The 20,932-nt window shown below is 49.3% G+C and overlaps 1 protein-coding gene across 1 annotated transcript in view; it reads right to left on the minus strand.

Moving 5' to 3' along the window:
* CMTM8 (CKLF like MARVEL transmembrane domain containing 8) overlaps positions 1 to 20,605 on the minus strand; it is an 81,306-nt gene extending 60,701 nt beyond the window's left edge. The window contains exon 1 of the mRNA XM_078663934.1: positions 19,728 to 20,605. Within this exon, the coding sequence (XP_078520060.1) occupies positions 19,728 to 19,871 (144 nt within the window). The 5' untranslated portion in view covers positions 19,872 to 20,605. The remainder of the gene's footprint in view (positions 1 to 19,727) is intronic.
* Between the last annotated feature and the right edge of the window lie 327 nt (positions 20,606 to 20,932).

The following is a 20,932-nucleotide window of genomic DNA, read 5'->3' on the forward strand; positions in this document are numbered from 1 at the left end:
GCCACTGGGTTTAGTGTTTTTTCAAACATTTTGCACTTTCACCACTGTCTGCCTTTGCTTTTCTCCAGTGGCGTAACAAAACGTGCAGGGGCCCGCCTCCAAAGTGCATGCACCACCCCCCGCCTCCCTTGCCAACCACTTAACGCTTTTGCTGAGGGATCCCCCGGGAGCTCGCCCCCCCCACACATTACGGGGGCTGTGGGGGCTAATGTTGCTCCACTGTTTTTCCCCTGCCTGCCTCATCATGCTCAGTATTTATAGTCTGGCTTGACAGCACACCTGTTGCCAGACAATTATGTGAGCATCATTAGAGATGGCCTTTGGATCCGCCCACATGTTGGGAGGCAGTACATTATGATTGGACAGAAGGTGTGCACTTCCACAAAAAAGGTTCTTGACTATCACACAGCTGTGATCAATTTGTTTATTTATGCAGCTGTCTGAGCTTGAACTTTCAGGGTGACACACATCACATGATGATGCTAATAAAGCCTCTTAGAAAATTAGATAGTGTATGGTGTTTTAATCTGGCAGCAGCACAGATGAGAGGGGGGCAGTCATTAACCTACATGGATCTTTATCTCTGGCTTGACAGGTCAACTGTCACCTGACCTTTTAACCTACAGCAACATTATTCTACAGTTCTTTGTTTTGATGCAAAAACATATCCTTTCCGATGCGATTTGCTTGCAATGACTCACATTACCATACAGTTCAGTTCAGTTCATTGAGTCTTTATTTCGAATAAAAAATTCATAAAAGACGACATACAAGCCATTCATGATTAAAAATACCACTAACAATCCACAATATGCTAACAAACCATAATACAAAAAACACATAATTAAAATACCACTGACAATCCACAATTTGCTAACAAAACATATTACAAGAATTACATATAGTAATATCAATCAGTTTAAAAGTATATTCAGTTTTTTTTGTTCGAATCAACCAGGCCCAACCCAAAAATTTAGCTACACAAACCACAAACATTTCAGATCTGATATCACGTGGTTTTATCAGTGCTTCTCGATGACCACCACAATCCAAAATTGCACATAAGGGTTTCAACCATTTGTTTCGAGGGCAACGATAGGCAGGACAACCGAAAAATAAATGACCAATACTTTCTACCTGGTCGGGACACCAAAAACATTTGTTGCTTGTTTTCGTCTCCCACTTTGCAGTAAAGGAATTGATAGGCAATGTACCAGTACGGAACTGATAATACAGTTTGCGGTCTAGCACCTTGCAGATCAAATCCCAAAAGGGCTCAAGGGACGGATTGACCTTGTGCGTTAAAAATAGACCAGTTAGATTATTGTCCGAGGATTGAGTTACTAATATGGATTTTTTCCAGGCCCAAAAAAGGGCCTTGAACTCAGGTTTTGATGGAAAGATGAACCCCCCAGGATTTGACCAAAGCTCTGGCAGGCCCATCTTGTACAGGATGCGTTTGACTTCCCTGAGCCAAGGTATTTTTTGCGCACCCCACAGTGATTTTACCTCATCTAGCTCACGAGAGAAAAGGCTAAGCTCTGGAGTGGTCCAGAGCCGACGCCATAGTGCCACAAGGCGATACTGAGCCAGCTCATCTATGGGTCTACATCCAAGGTCTAATAACAGAGGTTTTATAGGTGAGGACTGCGGGAGTCCTATCAGGTTCCGTAGGAACCTGTTCTGCGCAACGGCCAAACCTGATAAGTCCTTATGTCCCCAAACGTCTGCGCCATATAGGGTTGCTGCAGTAACCTTGGCCTCATAGATTTTTAATGCAGGAGTGATACGTTTGGTAAGAGATTTTTTTTGTTCTTGCACTAGACAACCAGCAAGGCGAGTAAATTTGAGCTTGGATGTCTCCAGTTGGGGGTTCTAGTTTAGTTGGTGGTCTAGGGTCACACCCAAGTACGTCATGACCTTGACCTGCTCAATTGAGACGCCATTTAGAGTGACCAAACATTTCGGAGGGGTTTTCTTGCAAAAGACCATAAATTTAGTTTTGTCAACGTTAATCTGTAAGTCGTTATTTCTACAGAACTCTGAAAATCTATTCAGGGCTACCTGTAATCCGCTCCTAGTTTTTGAAAGGAGCAGGGTATCATCGGCGAAGATTAACATGGGATATTTAGATCCGCCCAGGGTGGGTGTGTCTGACTGTGTGTTATTAAAAAATTGGACCACCTGGTTAATAAACAGAAGGAACAAGGTGGGAGCCAAGACACAGCCTTGGCGCACCCCTCGTTGGACTGGGAAACTGTTGGTCACCTGTCCCTGACTACCCCACCTTACCTGAGCGAAATTATCCTCATGTAATCGCCGGACTAGACTCAAGAGTTCTAGTGGAAGGCCCATTAGTCTAAGAGCCTCCCAAAGTTTCCCCCTTGGGACTAAGTCAAAAGCCGACTTGAGGTCGACAAATGCGGCATAAATAACTCCGCCACCCAGAAAAACCACCTTCCAAAAAAACATGGTAAATCGAAACACCTGATCTATGGTGCTGGTACCAAATCTAAATCCTGCCTGCATAGGGGAAAGTATATTATTCAGTTCGATCCACCCCTGAATTCTTACTTAATTACCATACAGCATTCCTTTAAAGTCAGACCTATTGGCATTGACAATGCTTGTTCTATTTTGTTTTTTTTGCACTTGCTGTACTGCTTCTCTATTGTTTCCCTCCCCGCTGCCCCTATAACTCGTCGGTACTCACTTTATCGCACTAACAACCCTCCCCCACTCCACTGTTTCTCCACACTTCCTGTCTCATACTATCTTTTTTGATGGGCAATTTCTTGCTAGGTTGCCTCTTTCTCAACAAAAAATCAAGTGTTAGGGCACAGAGGTGGAGAGTGTGGCTCACTGGTTAGAGGCGGCAGACCTGTAAGCAGAGAACGGCCCGGGACCAGGGTTCAATTCCCGACGCAGCAGGGTCTTGGACCAGGGTCAACAGACTCGATAATTCTCGCCTCAGTGCCTACTCTAACCAGGGAACACACTCGGTAACTCTGGGCATTAAGCTTGCCTCATCTCTACAACGGCCCCCCACAGACGCCGGGGATGCCTGGTTTCACCCTGGAGATACCCAGAAAGGGACCATCTCACAGGGAAAACCAGGACGGGTTCCCCAGCGGTCTACAGCGCCAGGACACTCGGGTAGAGTAACAGTGCGCTTTACAAGTATCCAACATTTACATTTACACTTCTAAAAGGTTTATTAGTTTACCTTTCCAATATGTTATATTATGTTATTTAAGCTTATATAGCTCACGTTTACCCTAGGGTGTCCTGGCACTGAGATGGGTGTCTGCCATCTTGGACTGATTAATAAAAATAAAAAGGCTGCAGCATCATGGTGCATAATACGTGTATGCATGTGTGCTGATGTCGTAGTATCATGCTGCGTACGTGCGCATGCACGATAGAACATGTGTCTGCATGCATCATTCCGCCTTTTTGCTGATAGTGAACAGCTTCTGCAAAAGGCTTTGGCAAAGCTAATAGGTCTGCATTGGTAAAGCCAGAAGGCGAAACTGACTGGCTTTTCCAGTACTTGTTGAGAATTGTTATGTATATAATAAAATTCAATAAACATATTAAAACAGCAGTTTGTTGCTGAGATTTTTTTCACACAAAGTCCACTTTTGCGGGTTTGATTAGAGCAGTCAGAAAAACTTTGCAACATATGTGATATTTACAAACCTCTAAAAAAAGAACTCTGAGTCTACACAGATACATATTTGAGTTTCAGACACCTCTCTCTGTTCATGTGGTCACCATGAGTGTTCTTCATTCTAACCCAAAGAAGTCTGCAGACTAACACTGTTTCAGACTGAAACATGTAAGCAGGGCAAATAGTCAGGCGCGGCCGGCACAGGTAAGAGCGGTGTGGGAAGGGAAGTTGACAGAAGATGGGACAGGTCAAATAACATTTTTAAATTTATAAAACCACTTACCTTGCGAGTCGGTGATGCGGCGAGCGTAAGGTAAGTGGTTTTATTTATTTTTTTATTCAATTTTACCTACCCCGTCATCTGTCGACTCTCCCCCCACCCCGCCCACCACTCATGTGCTGGCCAAGCCTGCAAATAGTGTGTTCTATTTGGAAAACGTTTTTTATCCATTGTGCAGCTCAATTACCTTTTTGGAGCCAGCCATTGTGGAGAGCTACAAACACTTGTGTGATAAATAGTAACACAAAAACAAAACTACCTCACAAAAATGTCCTGGGTGATCCTGTCCCAGCCCTGCTTGACCACACAAGCACTCTGCTGTGTGCGAAACGAAGAGAAATGGCTGCCAAGCTGCACCCTGTTCTGTAAGCTCCAGCGATCTTTCTCCGAGCAACAGGCGGTGATAGCTTTGTGAGGCCAGAACTATCACTCAGTGGTGTAGTGAACTTCCTCATCAGGAACTACAATGGGCACTAGTGTCACAACACACGTGCGCATGCGTGATGGAACATGTGTGTGGCGCTGTTTTGCTGATGGTGAACAGCTTCAGCAAAAAGACCTAGATCTTCATTGGCAAAGCTGATTGTTACACACAAACGCCTAATTATTGCTGTGTGGGCACCCTTCTGTCTGCAGGGGATGTATGTCGTTACTACGCATGCTTTTACAACGCATGCCTTTACCACGCAACTTTTACAACGCAAGTCGTTACAACGACTTGCGTTGGGGGGCGCTGGATAGTGAATAGTTTAATTTACTATTCCAACTCCAGTCCCCGTGGATAGTAGGGAAGGTTTTGGATAGTAAATTAAACTATTCCCTATCCTACAGCGCCCCCCAGCGCAAGTCGTTGTAACGACTTGCGTTGTAAAAGTTGCGTAGTAAAGGTAGTGCGTGGTAAAAGTTGCGTTGTAAACGCTGTTCCCCGTCTGCAGGTCATCAGACACAATCCCACAAGACTCAGAGTCGATGGCTGTAAAAGGAGTGAAGTACAACATTGGAGAAAGGGGAAGAGAAATATGAATGGTGGATCCTAGGGAATTTGACAATGTGCTAACTGGGCATAAGGGAAACTGCAATAATTTAGGGAGCTGGCAAGGGTGTGCTAACTGGTCATATAAGACCAATGAGATGCTTACTTGAAATGATTGCTGTTTACCACATTATGTTATGTTAAATTGTTTGATGCTTGCATTGTACCCTTCTACCACTGGTATCACAGCACTCTGGGATTACTAGTATGTGTTTGCTCAAATGTTCAGATATAGTTTCCTTCAGAAGTGTAGTCAGGGTTATGTTTACATTTAGCAGTAAGGTTAAAGTTAGCACTGGTTTGTGCCCAGCAACATCTTTACATTTGGGATTAGGTTTAGGCTTGTGCATATGTGTAGGGTCATAGTTTGTGTTAGGCTTTGGTTTAGTACTAAAATTAAAGATAGAGTTAGAGTTAGGCTTGTGTTTAGCATTAGGTTTACGGTTATCTTTAGAGATAAAGGTAGTGTTAGGCTTGCGTTGATGGCTATACTTAGGCCAGAATTAGCATTCTGCTTGCCCCTAGGGTATATTTACAACTAGTATTGGTGATATGCATGAGTTTAGGGTTAAGTTTCAGCATTATGGTTAGGCTTGAGCTTAAGGTTAGTATTATGTATGTGATTGGTGTTTTGTTTACGTTTAGGTTTAGAGTTACACTTGTGCTTTGTATTTTATTTAAAGTTGGATTTAGAATTAGGATTGTGTTTAGGCTTTTGGGTTAGTATTTCAAAGTCCTTAGGTTGTTTTCAGTTTAGGATTAGGGCGACATTTAGGTTTGTGCTTAGTGTTACCTGTAAAGTTAGGGTATGATTTAGCCTTTTAGGGTCATGATTACATCTGGAGATTGAGTCAGTTTTAAGTTTGTGCTTAGGTTATGCTTAAGTTTAAGGTTTTGTTAGTCTGTTAGGGTTATGCTGAAAGTTGAGGTTTATGTAGGGTTAGGCTCAGGGTCAGAGTTAGGTTTGCGCATAGCTTTATGATTAGGTTTCGGGCCAGTGTTAGTATTAAGTTTGTGTAATTTCCAGGTTAGGGTTGTGGTTTGGGTAGGTTTAGGGTCATAAGTATGCATTTGGTCTGAGTTAATGGTAAGTTTGCGTTCGTTTGTGGCTCTTACAATTAGAGTTTGTGCTCAGTTTGTGCTAAGGGTTATATTTACATTTAAGGATTAAGGGTCTGTTAGTTTGAGCGTTAGGGCCATGATTATATTTAGGGTTAGCCTTAGGCTGGCTGTGCTAGTTTGAATGTTAGGTTTATGCTTATGGTAGGGGGAGGGTTAGGGTCAGAGTTCGGTCATGAATATGCTTGGGATCAGAGGTAGAGTTGAATTTGGGCTACTTTGAGGATGACGATTAAATTGTGGATTTGGGAAGGATGATGGTTAGTTTTAAGAGGATTTTCATAGATTTTCTTAACTCTTAGATTCTTTATAATGATTTCTTCATAATCAATTCTTTACAAAGATATCTCTTCATTCATGGGTTCTTTTTTGTCACAGAGTTGCAGAGTGAATGATATACATTGGCATGGCTCAAACTATCTCACTCGCTCACTCACTCACCTCCCTCACCCACTCACACAGAAAACGTATTGACTCACTCACTCCACACGTACCCTTCACCCACACACTCCATGTACCTCCTTCACCCATACACTCAATGTATCAACCAAACACTTCACAAAGCCACTCACCCGCACACTCAATGCACCACTCACCCACACTGTCCACATATCCTCTCCCCCGCATACTCCATGAGCCCACTCACCCACACTGTCCACGTACCCTCTCACCAGCACACTCCATGAGCCCACTCATCCACACTGTCCAAGTACCCTCTCACCGGCACACTCCATGAGCCCACTCACCCACACTGTCCACGCACCCTCTCACCCGCACACTCCATGAGCCCACTCACCCACACTGTCCACGTACCCTCACACCCACACACTCCATAAGCCCACTTTCCCACACTGTCCACGTACCCTCTCACCCGCACACTTCATGAGCGAACTCTCCCACACTGTCCACGTACCCTCTCACCGGCACACTCCATGAGCCCACTCATCCACACTGTCCAAGTACCCTCTCACCGGCACACTCCATGAGCCCACTCACCCACACTGTCCACGTACCCTCACACCCACACACTCCATAAGCCCACTCACCCACACTGTCCACGTACCCTCACACCCACACACTCCATAAGCCCACTTTCCCACACTGTCCACGTACCCTCTCACCCGCACACTTCATGAGCCCACTCACCCACACTGTCCACGTACCCTCTCACCCGCACACTCCATGCACCCACTCACCCACACTGTCCACGTACCCTCTCACCCGCACACTCCATGAGCCCACTCACCCACACTGTCCACGTACCCTCACACCCACACACTCCATAAGCCCACTTTCCCACACTGTCCACGTACCCTCTCACCCGCACACTCCATGAGCCCACTCACCCACACTGCCCATGTACCCTCTCACCCGCACACTCCATGAGCCCACTCACCCACACTGCCCATGTACCCTCTCACCCGCACACTCCATGAGCCCACTCTCCCACACTGTCCACGCACCCTCTCACCCGCACACTCCATGCACCCACTCACCCACACTGTCCACGTACCCTCTCACCCGCACACTTCATGAGCGAACTCTCCCACACTGTCCACGTACCCTCTCACCCGCACACTCCATGAGCCCACTCACTCACACTGTCCACGTACCCTCTCACCCGCACTCTCCATGCGCCCACTCACCCACACTGTCCACGTACCCTCTCACCCGCACACTCCATGAGCCCACTCACCCACACTGCCCATGTACCCTCTCACCCGCACACTCCATGAGCCCACTCACCCACACTGTCCATGTACCCGCTCACCCGCACACTCCATGAGCCCACTCACCCACACTGCCCATGTACCCTCTCACCCGCACACTCCATGAGCCCACTCACCCACACTGCCCATGTACCCTCTCACCCGCACACTCCATGAGCCCACTCGCGCACACTGTCCACGTACCCTCTCACCGGCACACTCCACTCACCCACTCACCCACACTGTCCACGTACCCTCTCACCCACACACTCCATGAGCCCACTCACCCACACTGTCCACGTACCCTCTAAACCGCACACTCCGTGAGCCCACTCACCCACACTGTCCGCGTACCCTCTCAACCGCACACTCCATGAGCCCACTCACCCACACTGTCCACGTACCCTCTCACCGGCACACTCCATGAGCCCACTCTCCCACACTGTCCACGCACCCTCTCAACCGCACACTCCATGAGCCCACTCACCCACACTGTCCACGTACCCTCTCACCCGCACACTCCATGCACCCACTCACCCACACTGTCCACGTACCCTCTCACCCGCACACTCCATGAGCCCACTCACCCACACTGCCCATGTACCCTCTCACCCGCACACTCCATGAGCCCACTCACCCACACTGCCCATGTACCCTCTCACCCGCACACTCCATGAGCCCACTCTCCCACACTGTCCACGCACCCTCTCAACCGCACACTCCATGATCCCACACAGCCCACACTGTCCACGTACCCTCTCACCGGCACACTCCATGAGCCCACTCATCCACACTGTCCAAGTACCCTCTCACCGGCACACTCCATGAGCCCACTCATCCACACTGTCCAAGTACCCTCTCACCGGCACACTCCTTGAGTTCACTCACTCACACTGCCCACGTACCCTCTCACCCGCACACTCCATGAGCCCACTCACCCACACTGTCCACGTACCCTCTCACCCGCACCCTCCATGAGCCCACTCTCCCACACTGTGAACGTACCTTCTCACCCGCACACTCCATGAGCCCACTCACCCACACTGTCCACGTACCCTCTCACCGGCACACCCCATGAGCCCACTCACCCACACTGTCCAAGTACCCTCTCACCCGCACACTCCATGAACCCACTCACCCACACTGTCCACGTACCCTCTCACCCGCACACTCCATGAACCCACTCACCCACACTGTCCACGTACCCTCTCAACCGCACACTCCATGAGCCCACACTGCCCACGTACCCTCTCACCCGCACACTCCGTGAGCCCACACACCCACACTGTCCACGTACCCTCACACCCGCAGACTTCATGAGCCCACACACCCACACTGTCCACGCACCCTCTCACCCGCACACTCCATGCACCCACTCACCCACACTGTCCACGTACCCTCTCACCCGCACATTCCATGAGCCCACTCACCCACACTGCCCACGTACCCTCTCACCCGCACACTCCATGAGCCCACTCTCCCACACTGTGAACGTACCTTCTCACCCGCACACTCCATGAGCCCATTCTCCCACACTGTCCACGCACCCTCTCACCCGCACACTCCATGCACCCACTCACCCACACTGTCCACGTACCCTCTCACCCGCACACTCCATGAGCCCACTCACCCACACTGTCCACGTACCCTCTCACTCGCACACTCCATGAGTCCACTCACCCACACTGTCCATGTAACCTCTCACCCGCACACTCCATGAGCCCACTCACCCACACTGCCCACGTACCCTCTCACCCGCACACTCCATGAACCCACTCACCCACACTGTCCACGTACCCTATCACTCGCACACTCCATGAGCCCACTCACCCACACTGTCCACGTACCCTCTCACCGGCACACTCCATGAGCCCACTCTCCCACACTGTCCACGTACCCTCTCACCCGCACACTCCATGAGCCCACTCACCCACACTGCCCACGTACCCTCTCACCCGCACACTCCATGAGCCCACTCACCCACACTGCCCACGTACCCTCTCACCCGCACACTCCATGAGCCCACTCACCCACACTGCCCATGTACCCTCTCACCCGCACACTCCATGAGCCCACTCTCCCACACTGTCCACGCACCCTCTCACCAGCACACTCCATGAGCCCACTCACCCACACTGCCCATGTACCCTCTCACCCGCACACTCCATGAGCCCACTCACCCACACTGTCCATGTACCCGCTCACCCGCACACTTCATGAGCCCACTCACCCACACTGCCCATGTACCCTCACACCCGCAGACTTCATGAGCCCACACACCCACACTGTCCACGCACCCTCTCACCCGCACACTCCATGATCCCACACAGCCCACACTGTGCACGTACCCTCTCACCCGCACACTCCATGAGCCCACTCACCCACACTGTCCACGCACCCTCTCACCCGCACACTCCATGCACCCACTCACCCACACTGCCCACGTACCCTCTCACCCGCACACTCCATGAGCCCACTCACCCACACTGTCCATGTACCCTCTCACCCGCACACTTCATGAGCCCACTCACCCACACTGTCCACGCACCCTCTCACCCGCACACTCCATGAGCCCACTCACCCACACTGTCCACGCACCCTCTCACCCGCACACTCCATGCACCCACTCACCCACACTGTCCACGCACCCTCTCACCCGCACACTCCATGAGCCCACACACCCACACTGTCCACGTACCCTCTCACCGGCACACCCCATGAGCCCACTCACCCACACTGTCCACGCACCCTCTCACCCGCACACTCCATGCACCCACTCACCCACACTGCCCACGTACCCTCTCACCCGCACACTCCATGAGCCCACTCACCCACACTGTCCATGTAACCTCTCACCCGCACACTCCATGAGCCCACTCACCCACACTGTCCACGTACCCTCTCACCCGCACACTCCATGAGCCCACTCACCCACACTGTCCACGTACCCTCTCACCCGCACACTCCATGCGCCCACTCACCCACACGGTCCACGTACCCTCTCACCAGCACACTCCATGAGCCCACTCACCCACACTGTCCATGTAACCTCTCACCCGCACACTCCATGAGCCCACTCACCCACACTGTCCACGTACCCTCTCACCCGCACACTCCATGAGCCCACTCACCCACACTGTCCACGTACCCTCTCACCCGCACACTCCATGCGCCCACTCACCCACACGGTCCATGTAACCTCTCACCCGCACACCCCATGAGCCCACTCACCCACACTGTCCACGCACCCTCTCACCCGCACACTCCATGCACCCACTCACCCACACTGCCCACGTACCCTCTCACCCGCACACTCCATGAGCCCACTCTCCCACACTGTCCACGCACCCTCTCACCCGCACACTCCATGCACCCACTCTCCCACACTGTCCACGTACCCTCTCACTCGCACACTCCATGAGTCCACTCACCCACACTGTCCATGTAACCTCTCACCCGCACACTCCATGAGCCCACTCACCCACACTGTCCACGTACCCTCTCACCCGCACACTCCATGAGCCCACTCACCCACACTGTCCACGTACCCTCTCACCCGCACACTCCATGCGCCCACTCACCCACACGGTCCACGTACCCTCTCACCCGCACACTCCATGAGTCCACTCACCCACACTGTCCATGTACCCTCTCACCCGCACACTCCATGAGCCCACTCACCCACACTGTCCACGTACCCTCTCAACCGCACACTCCATGAGCCCACTCACCCACACTGTCCACGTACCCTCTTACCCGCACACTCCATGAGCCCACTCACCCACACTGTCCACGTACCCTCTTACCCGCACACTCCATGAGCCCACTCACCCACACTGTCCACGTACCCTCTCTCCCGCACACTCCATGAGCCCACTCACCCACACTGCCCACGTACCCTCTCACTCGCACACTCCATGAGCCCACTCACCCACACTGTCCACGTACCCTCTCTCCCGCACACTCCATGAGCCCACTCACCCACACTGCCCACGTACCCTCTCACTCGCACACTCCATGAGCCCACTCACCCACACTGCCCACGTACCCTCTCACTCGCACACTCCATGAGCCCACTCACTCACACGGTCCACGTACCCTCTCACCCGCACACTCCATGAGTCCACTCGCGCACACTGTCCACGTACCCTCTCACCCGCACACTCCATGAGCCCACTCACCCACACTGTCCACATAGCCTCTCACCGACACCCTCCATGCACCCACTCACCCACACTGTCCACGTACCCTCTCACCCGCACTCTCCATGCGCCCACTCACCCACACTGTCCACGCACCCTCTCAACCGCACACTCCATGAGCCCACTCACCCACACTGTCCACGTACCCTCACACCCGCACACTCCATGAGTCCACTCGCGCACACTGTCCACGTACCCTCTCACCCGCACACTCCATGAGCCCACTCTCCCACACTGTGAACGTACCCTCACCCGCACACTCCATGAGCCCACACACTCTCTCACTCACATACTCCACAAGTCCACTGACCCACACAATCAAGTTCTCACTCACCCACACAGTCCACAGACCCACTCACCCGCACATTCCACAAACCCACGAGCCCACACACCCATTGACCTACACACTCCACGAGCCCACTGGCCCACACCGTCCACGTATGCACTCACCCACTGAGTCTACACACCCTCTCGCCCACACTCCAGGAGCCAACCTACCCGCTATCTCACTCATTCACATTTATACCTCATTGAGCTGATGCAGAACATTTTAAATACCTGTTAGAACGCAGTGCAGAGGAGCCAATGACAGCCCACCTTTTAACTTCTTCGGTGTGTGCAATCAGTGCTCTGTTTACCCAACTAGCCTTCGTAAGAAGCAGACGAAAAACAAACACACCAGCATGTTCCGCCTGCACACAGGGCAGTGTTTGCACACTAACTCTTTCCTGCTTTTAAACGGTGCAAGAGCTACAAACCTGTCCTGGCACACCTCAGAGTCCCATTAATGAAGTGTGCAAGCTTTGCACACTCACTGCAGACACTTTTCCTCCACTTTTCACCGGGCAAGATTTACACAAGAACAGTTTTGCGCCAAACAACGTTTACATAAGTGTTACAAGGCTCTCCCTAAAGCTACTAAAACATTTTACCAGCGTGTGGACTGTTATGTGTCCATCTGTCTCACTGTCCGTCTGTCTGTCTATCCATCTGTCTGGTCCTAGTCATCATTCTGTAGAATAATGGTGCCCTTAACTAAAAAGTTGCTAAACCTGACTTTGAAATATAGTGCCTTAAGTGGGCCGGGTCCCCCCGGATGTCAGACCTGTAGACAATGAAACGGGTCCCCATCGGGCCCTTTATGCTTGTGCTTAACTCTACTGTCAAAAACACTGATCGATTTCTGAGCAATGAATGTAAAACAAAAGTTAAATTAATCCGTGTCAGCAATTTAGTTCCTGTTCCTATTTCACGTTTTATTTAATCTTGTACTCACTAACAGCGCTCGCTATTTTTAGGATGATGTAGGATTTTTTTTCTCCATATAGTATACTACTCTTATTTAGTGCATTTGTTATGTTATGGGAACTTATAGAGCACACTATACCCTAAGGTGTCAATGCGCTAGCGGAGAGCACCCAGTACCAAACAGAAAGAAAAGAACCCCCTGACTAAGGAAGATGGAGAGAGACAAGCCGAGTTTTTTAAATCCGACAAAAGTATGAGCTTCTGGTATGTAGGTGGCAGGGTATTCCACAGTTTTGGCAGCAGCCACTGAGATTGACTGACCTCCCCATCAGGACTTGTGGAATCTGGGAAGAAGCACCTGCCTGCGAGAGGAAGATCTGAGAGACCTACTCGGGGAATACCACTGAAAAAGGGAATTAAGCTGGCAAGAGCCTTTCTGATGCAAAGTGAGAGGATGTGGCATAACGGCCAGAGCGGTCGACCTCGAAGCTGAGGAACAGGATTGGATTCTCAGCAGGGATGCTCAACATCCTATGATTCTGGGCAAATCCTGGAATCTCCATGTGCCTAACAAGATGAATGTATCCGTCTGTAATGCAACTGGTGCGCATGTAAAGCGCTCTGATACCTTTGGGTCTAGTTTGCGCTATATAAAACAAACAAAAAAAAACATACTGAGACACTTAAACATAATCCATTTTTTTTAACTGGAAGCCAGTGAAGGGACTGAATGCTGCCACTGAATGTCCGAGATAAGTCGGACTACATCGTTCTGAGCAACTTGCAGTTTGTTTACACAATAAACATTGATATGGAGGTACAAAGAGTTGGAATAATCCAATCGCAAGGTGATAACTGCGATAATGGCTGATTGGCGCAAGTCCATTGGAATGCAGGGCAAAATCTTTCTCAGAGCCCTTATAATGAGAATGCGAGTACTCGTGGTACGACTGAGCTGAGACTCAAAGCTGAGGGTAATGTCACACAAGACACCCAGGTTTTTGGAGGATCTGACCGGGTGGGAAGCCACCCACAATCCTTTGGCCACCAGATGTTAGACCAAAAGACTCCTGAGTGCCATAGACAAAGACCTCAGCCTAGTTAGCGATAGGTTTAAGGGCGTTGTCTTTCATCCACCTCCTAATGCTGCAAATACAGTGATTGAACTTCTCGGCTACAGGAGTCAGGTCCTTAGAAAGTAACCCTGGCCGGGTAAGGTGAAGTCGGACCCATTAGGGGCCCGGGCCATATGCCGGCCGGAGGCGGGAAACTCCTTCCCTCCGCTCATATGCATAGCCCGCTAGAAGGGGCGACCAAGATTGGTCGCCCCAGGGCAAGCTCGAACCCCCCCAATCCGGGGGCGAGCTGAGAAAGCGAGGGAGGGATAAATAAGGGGCAACAGGCCCAATTAGGCACAACCCCCCCCTCGCAGTGGAGAAGGAATTCCACCCACACCAGAAGGAAGGGGCGTGGCAGCCACGTGGGGAGAGGCGAGGTGGAAGGAACAGAAGAAAGGTAGAAAAAAAGAGAGAATTACTAAAAGGTAGATGGAAGGCTCACAGCAGGGGCACTCAGGGAGCCAAGGGCGGCTTACCGCCATAGAAAGAGTAGATGTGATGCTCCTGCAGGACCCTTGGGATGCCTCACGGCAGGGGTTCAGAGGGAGCAAAAATGGAAACACTCCGCCTCAGGATAGATAGAGTAGATGCTTAAGAAGGTCCTTGGGATGCCACACGGCAAGGACCCTTGGGAGCAGGGAGGGCCCACGAAAGGGCCCAGGGCAAGCAGGATGCCACTTGCAGCCCGGGCAGGTACCGGCGGACACCCTCCAAATCGGTAGCTAGTTGAAGCCTCGACCCGTGAATCAGAGGCCCAGACGGGTTACCCCTCCCTTCCCTGGAAATTGAGGAGACTGGGTCCACACAGCAACAAAAAATAATTGCAAAGACAATAAATTATGTTGGCATGAATATTAAGAGAGCAATAGGATAACCATGAATTTGCAAATGTATAAACATGTTATGTTGAATAAACTGCGACCTTTTAAGGCACCAAAGCACGTTGTCAGTGGTTTGATTTGAGGGACATTAGAAACGCAGTTTTAGAAGCAAGGCAGGGGTGGGGACGACTCGACTCCTGCCAGGGGTTTAGACATGATGATCTGGGAGTCATCCACGTCCGACAATATTTGGAACCCAAAAGAGCGCACCAAATCAGCCAAAGGGTCAATATAAATAGTAAACAGAGTCAGACTCAGGGATCAGCCCTGAGGGACTCAGCAAGGAAGGCAGAAAGCTTCCGCCTTGAAGCCCCCACAGCTAACCAACTAGTTGAACTCTGTTGGTGACAAAAGAGTGGAGGAGCTTGAGAGCAGACCCGTCAACGCCGATTCGCTGCAGCCGCTCAATCATCCATAACGGAGAAACGGTATTGAATACTGCTGATTAAGGATGCTTGACTCCGGTCCAGGGAAGACATGGCTTGGCAGTTCGGGCTGGACTGTTCCCATGAGGCACAGGGTCAAGACTGATTTGCATAAGGCCATGTCTGAACTGGGGTGGCGTGGTGAGCAAAATAACGATGGATTAAACTCAGATCTGTGACTGGGGGTGAATGTTTTGCCATTGAGCAACATTCCGTCCATCATCTTGTGTGTTTTGCTGATTAATGAAGCAGCACAAGAAAGACTGCCCCCACTCCGAACTACCTGGTGGTGAGTGCTGTCAGCAGCCATTAGAAGAGCAGATTCTGTACTGTGGCCGCTCCTGAAGCCATTCTGCGAAGGAACGAGTATATCATGACCTTCAGTGAATTTGACAAGTTCTTGGGTAACACATTTTTCAAGAATCTTGTCCGACGCTGGAAGAAAGGAAATAGGACGGAACTTTTTTCGATCCTCCGGGTCCGCATTCAGTTTTTTCAGCAAAGGAGTAACAATCACTCCCTTCCAGGCGGAGGGAAAGGCTTCTGAGTGCAGAACGAGGGCATTTATTTTACCTCCAGGGGCCGCATTGCACAGTGCCCCATTGATGCAATGGACTGTGCGCCCTATATGAAGGGCCACTGGAATTATGTGGCAGGGGAAAAACCAAATTATGTGGCAGGGTTGAGTAAATTATGTGTCAAGAAAAGCCAAATTACGCGGCGTAATGTGGCTACTTTTTTTTAAAGTATTGCTACATTAATTTGTACTTTTTGCATTTGTGAACACTGTCTGGCAGGGCCGGCTCTAGGGCGGTGCGATCGGTGCCACTGCAGCGGGAGCTGACTTAGGGTGGGGGGGGGGGAGGTCAATTTTACAAGTAATATTATAATTTTAAAAGCACCAACCTGCTGGTGCCTTCCTGGGTTCCAGCAGTTTTTGTAGGCATCAATTAAAACGTCAAGATAACTCAGGTGATTTATCATGTACCTGGAAAGAGACTGGAGGTTTGTCTAGTGGAAGTTTTGACTCATACAAAGGTAGCGCAGAGGGTTAAATTGCCTGCTGCTAAGAGTGTGTAACATGCAGACCACAAAGTGCATGTGATGTAAAGAGGTCAGTGGGTTATTGGTAAGAGAGTTCATTTTGTTACTTGTCTTTTGTAAGTCAAAATCGTAAAAGAGAACATTGAGCTATTGACTGTCATCAAAGAGCTACATGCAAACTGCAAGGTATATGTTGAGCTATTTTTTTTTTTGATCAGTCTTTCATTATCCTAATCTTGCCAAAAGTGTTCATTTGGGTGGAAAACAATTCTTGATATTAAAGAGAACCCCTAACAATGGTGGTACATTTTAAATTCTGAATTTGTGCTTTTCCAGAATAAGGACTCTTAAACTATAATGCCCACTAGTGTCAATGACATGTCCCTCCTACACTACACCTTGTAGTCCTGTCTGATGTAACATTTCCTATACACTGATTTACACACCCATGATTGTCTCTGTGCAATGTGTGTATGTGATGTAAAGTGCTGTGACACCTTACACTGGTATGAGTGGCGCTATAAAACTAAATGAATCTGAGACACAGTGGTTCTGGAGACTCGAAAGGCACTGTTAGAGGGTGCTAGTGAGGGAATCTGAGACAGGTGTTCATTGGGGGCGCCAACAAAAATGGTCGCATAGGGCGCCACAAGCACTAAAGCCGGCCCTGCCGTCTGGGCATTGGGTGCACCTCATTAGTAACAGTTTAACACCCAAATATAGCAATAAGCAACAGAAAGGTAACCAGTCAAGCTTTGCAAAGGGCATGCCACTGTGCAGCAACACACGATGCTGCGTTTTTAGTAACAGTGAACTGTTGGAGCTAGAAAACATTTATTTTTGTTAAAATCTGCAGATTATGCAACAGATGATGGATTATGTGGCAAATCTATAACTATGCGAAAATTGTTGCGGCTTTATAAGCGCATAATCCCAGTGGCCCTGTTTATATGTATAATGGACCCTAGTGTTTATAACGGGCCGCAAAGAAGAGCTCTTGAGTCATGGCTGAAGCGAGTGGGTCCAAAAGGTTTTCAGACTACATGGTCATTCAATCCCGGGCCCGTCTACAGAGCAGTAGTCACACATTGCAGCTGCATTTGTGATTCTGTTAAAATAAGTGGTAAGAAGGGACACAGTTGTCAAAATGTTCACAAGCAAAAGTAAAAGAAAATGAAGTGTTTACAGGTGAGTGGGTGTGTTGTGTGTTTGGTGGGGGCATGAGAGGGGATGCGAGGAGCTGCATTCAGGAGAGAGTGAAAAGAGTCCAAAAAAGGAAAGAGATGTGGTGCAAGATATGAGCAGAAGAGGGCTTACATGTCTAACACAGAGGGAACATAACAGGAGGGAGTGACTTTATTTATGCGATTTTATATAGCGCGAACTTTACCCGAAGGTGGCAGAGCGCTTTACATAAGAACCAGTTGAAAAACATAAGGATTTAGGATTACATGCTTTACATAAAGGGTACAAACAGACTGAGACACTCTGAAGACTGCTCTCCCTTCCACAGACCTCACTCATTTTTAAGTCACATCTGAAATTCGCAATTTTCAATATGATTTACGGCAAAATTACTGTTGTTACTCATTTCTCTTCAACAGATAGCAACCACTGACAAAGAAAATAGTCTTGGTTGGTGTTAGGTATATTTCAGTTGTGTTATATAGCTTGATGTGATAATAGAAAGCTCAGAGAGGAACAAAAATACTGGGTGGTGGCGCAGGATGGCAATCACAGAAATATAGTTTACATGTTTACCCACGTGTTTTACCCAAATTAAACTTGTGCGCAAATACCTATCTATCTATCTATCTATCTATCTATCTATCTATCTATCTATCTATCTATCTATCTATCTATCTATCTATCTATCTACCTATCTATCTATCTATCTATCGATATAGCTATCTATCTCACTCACTCTATCTATCTATCTATCTATCTATCTATCTATCTATCTATCTATCTATCTATCTATCTATCTATCTATCTATCTATCTATCTATCTATCTATCTATCTATCTATCTATCTATCTATCTATCTATCTATCTATCTCTCTCTCTCTCTATCTATCTATCTATCTATCGATATAGCTATCTATCTATCTATCTATCTATCTATCTATCTATCTATCTATCTATCTATCTATCTATCTATCTATCTATCTATCTATCTATCTATCTACCTATCTATCTATCTATCTATCGATATAGCTATCTATCTCACTCACTCTATCTATCTATCTATCTATCTATCTATCTATCTATCTATCTATCTATCTATCTATCTATCTATCTATCTATCTATCTATCTATCTATCTATCTATCTATCTATCTATCTATCTATCTCTCTCTCTCTCTATCTATCTATCTATCTATCGATATAGCTATCTATCTATCTATCTATCTATCTATCTATCTATCTATCTATCTATCTATCTATCTATCTATCTATCTATCTATCTATCTATCTATCTATCTATCGATATAGCTATCTATCTATCTATCTATCTATCTATCTATCTATCTATCTATCTATCGATATAGCTATCTATCTATCTATCTATCTATCTATCTATCTATCTATCTATCTATCTATCGATATAGCTATCTATCTATCTATCTATCTATCTATCTATCGATATAGCTATCTATATATCTATCTATATACATATATATACAGATATATCTATATATGTGTGTATGTGTGTATGTATGTGTGTGTGTGTGTGTCAGTGTGTTTGTGCCTGTGATGTAAGGCGTCAAAACTATAAACTGCTGCAGCTGCTGCAAAGATCAGTGTGTAATCAACAAGTCACAAATTCAAACGCGGCAGGTTGACTTCACCTTTCATCTTCCCTTTCGGACTGGGAACACATGCATGCTTTTTACAACTGCACGAAACGACATGGTTTGCAAGCACTGTAACAGAAGTACTCCTCGCAGCGCTATAAAGACAGGCGCGTGCAGGAGCGGTGTGTGGGTACTCACTATTTCGGCCAGCAGGAGGATGCCCTGGGGCGTCTTCAAGAAGCCCCGGTCGTAAGCGATGCTGGCGGTGGTGGAGAAGCTGTCACTCGGGGTGCTGGACGCGGTGCTCACGGTGTTGGGGCGCGGCTGCTCCGGGTCCCCCATTCTCTTCTTGCGGCAGGACCAGTGTAAGTTGCGATGAAGCAGTGGCACTGCAGAGGGGCCACTTGCCTCGAGCACTAGCAAGACGCTCACACTGCACGGTGTCCAGAGTCCGCACTGTAGTGCAGTGCGCCGCTATGAATTCCTGGGAGTGTTCACAGCGCCTCTTACCCCGGAGCAGACTTCGAGACGCCTGGGAGGTCACTGGCGGCTTACAGTCACTACAACCTGGAGCTTGTGAGGTGCGCTCCGATGTTTACGTTTCCAGCTCAAGTCACAAACCATAACACGTATAAATCCTGGTTTCTCCACTTGGCACCAACCGTGTGATCTTGCGCAAACCACTTTAACTCCCGGTGCAAAGTTGCGTATTCCCTGGGAACGGTCTAAGCTCCAGTATTAAGCCTTATCTTGGAAGGCTGCATGCTCCTGCACTGGGGCCGCACTGTCGGGGTCCCCCGTACCCCGGGATGTCCTCGGTGCTGGCAGAGCTGCAGAAGCGAGGTCCCAGGGTCGGTCCCTCCCGCGCCTCTCCTTGTGCGCCCCCTGCCTCCTCTGTGCACCCTCGGCGGCGTGGGTGGCGAAGGAAGGCTCCTCTGAAGAGTGGGCGCGGTGCCCTGGCACCCCAGGGGCACTGCCCGCTCCTCGCGGGTCCAGCTGGGAGGGCGAGGTGAGTGTGCGGGGTGACACAGGTGCACCCTTCTTCCCCTGCAGGTAGCCTCGCGGAGCTCTCAGCTATGGCACAGCACCGGTGCTTGACACGGATCCTCCCCCCCACCTTTAAGTACAGTGCATCCGCCCTATCCAATTACAGCGCCATTTCCACCCCCCCCCCCCCCCCCGCGGCCCCTCCCGGCCCCTCGTGCGCTCTATTGTTTGCTAACAAGCGTCTGATGCAATTTAAGAGCCGCCAGACTCTGCCAGGCTGGGAGGACGTGCCTTATTCATGAGGCGCTGCGGTGGCCAACCTTCAAGTCTTGGCACCTCCCACAGCGCCCTCGTGTGATGGGCAAGGCGCTATAGGTCAACCTGCTAAAGACAGCTCAGTGTGTTGGGACCCTACT

Source organism: Lissotriton helveticus, chromosome 10 (assembly GCF_964261635.1).
Source record: "Lissotriton helveticus chromosome 10, aLisHel1.1, whole genome shotgun sequence".
NCBI lineage: Eukaryota > Metazoa > Chordata > Amphibia > Caudata > Salamandridae > Lissotriton > Lissotriton helveticus.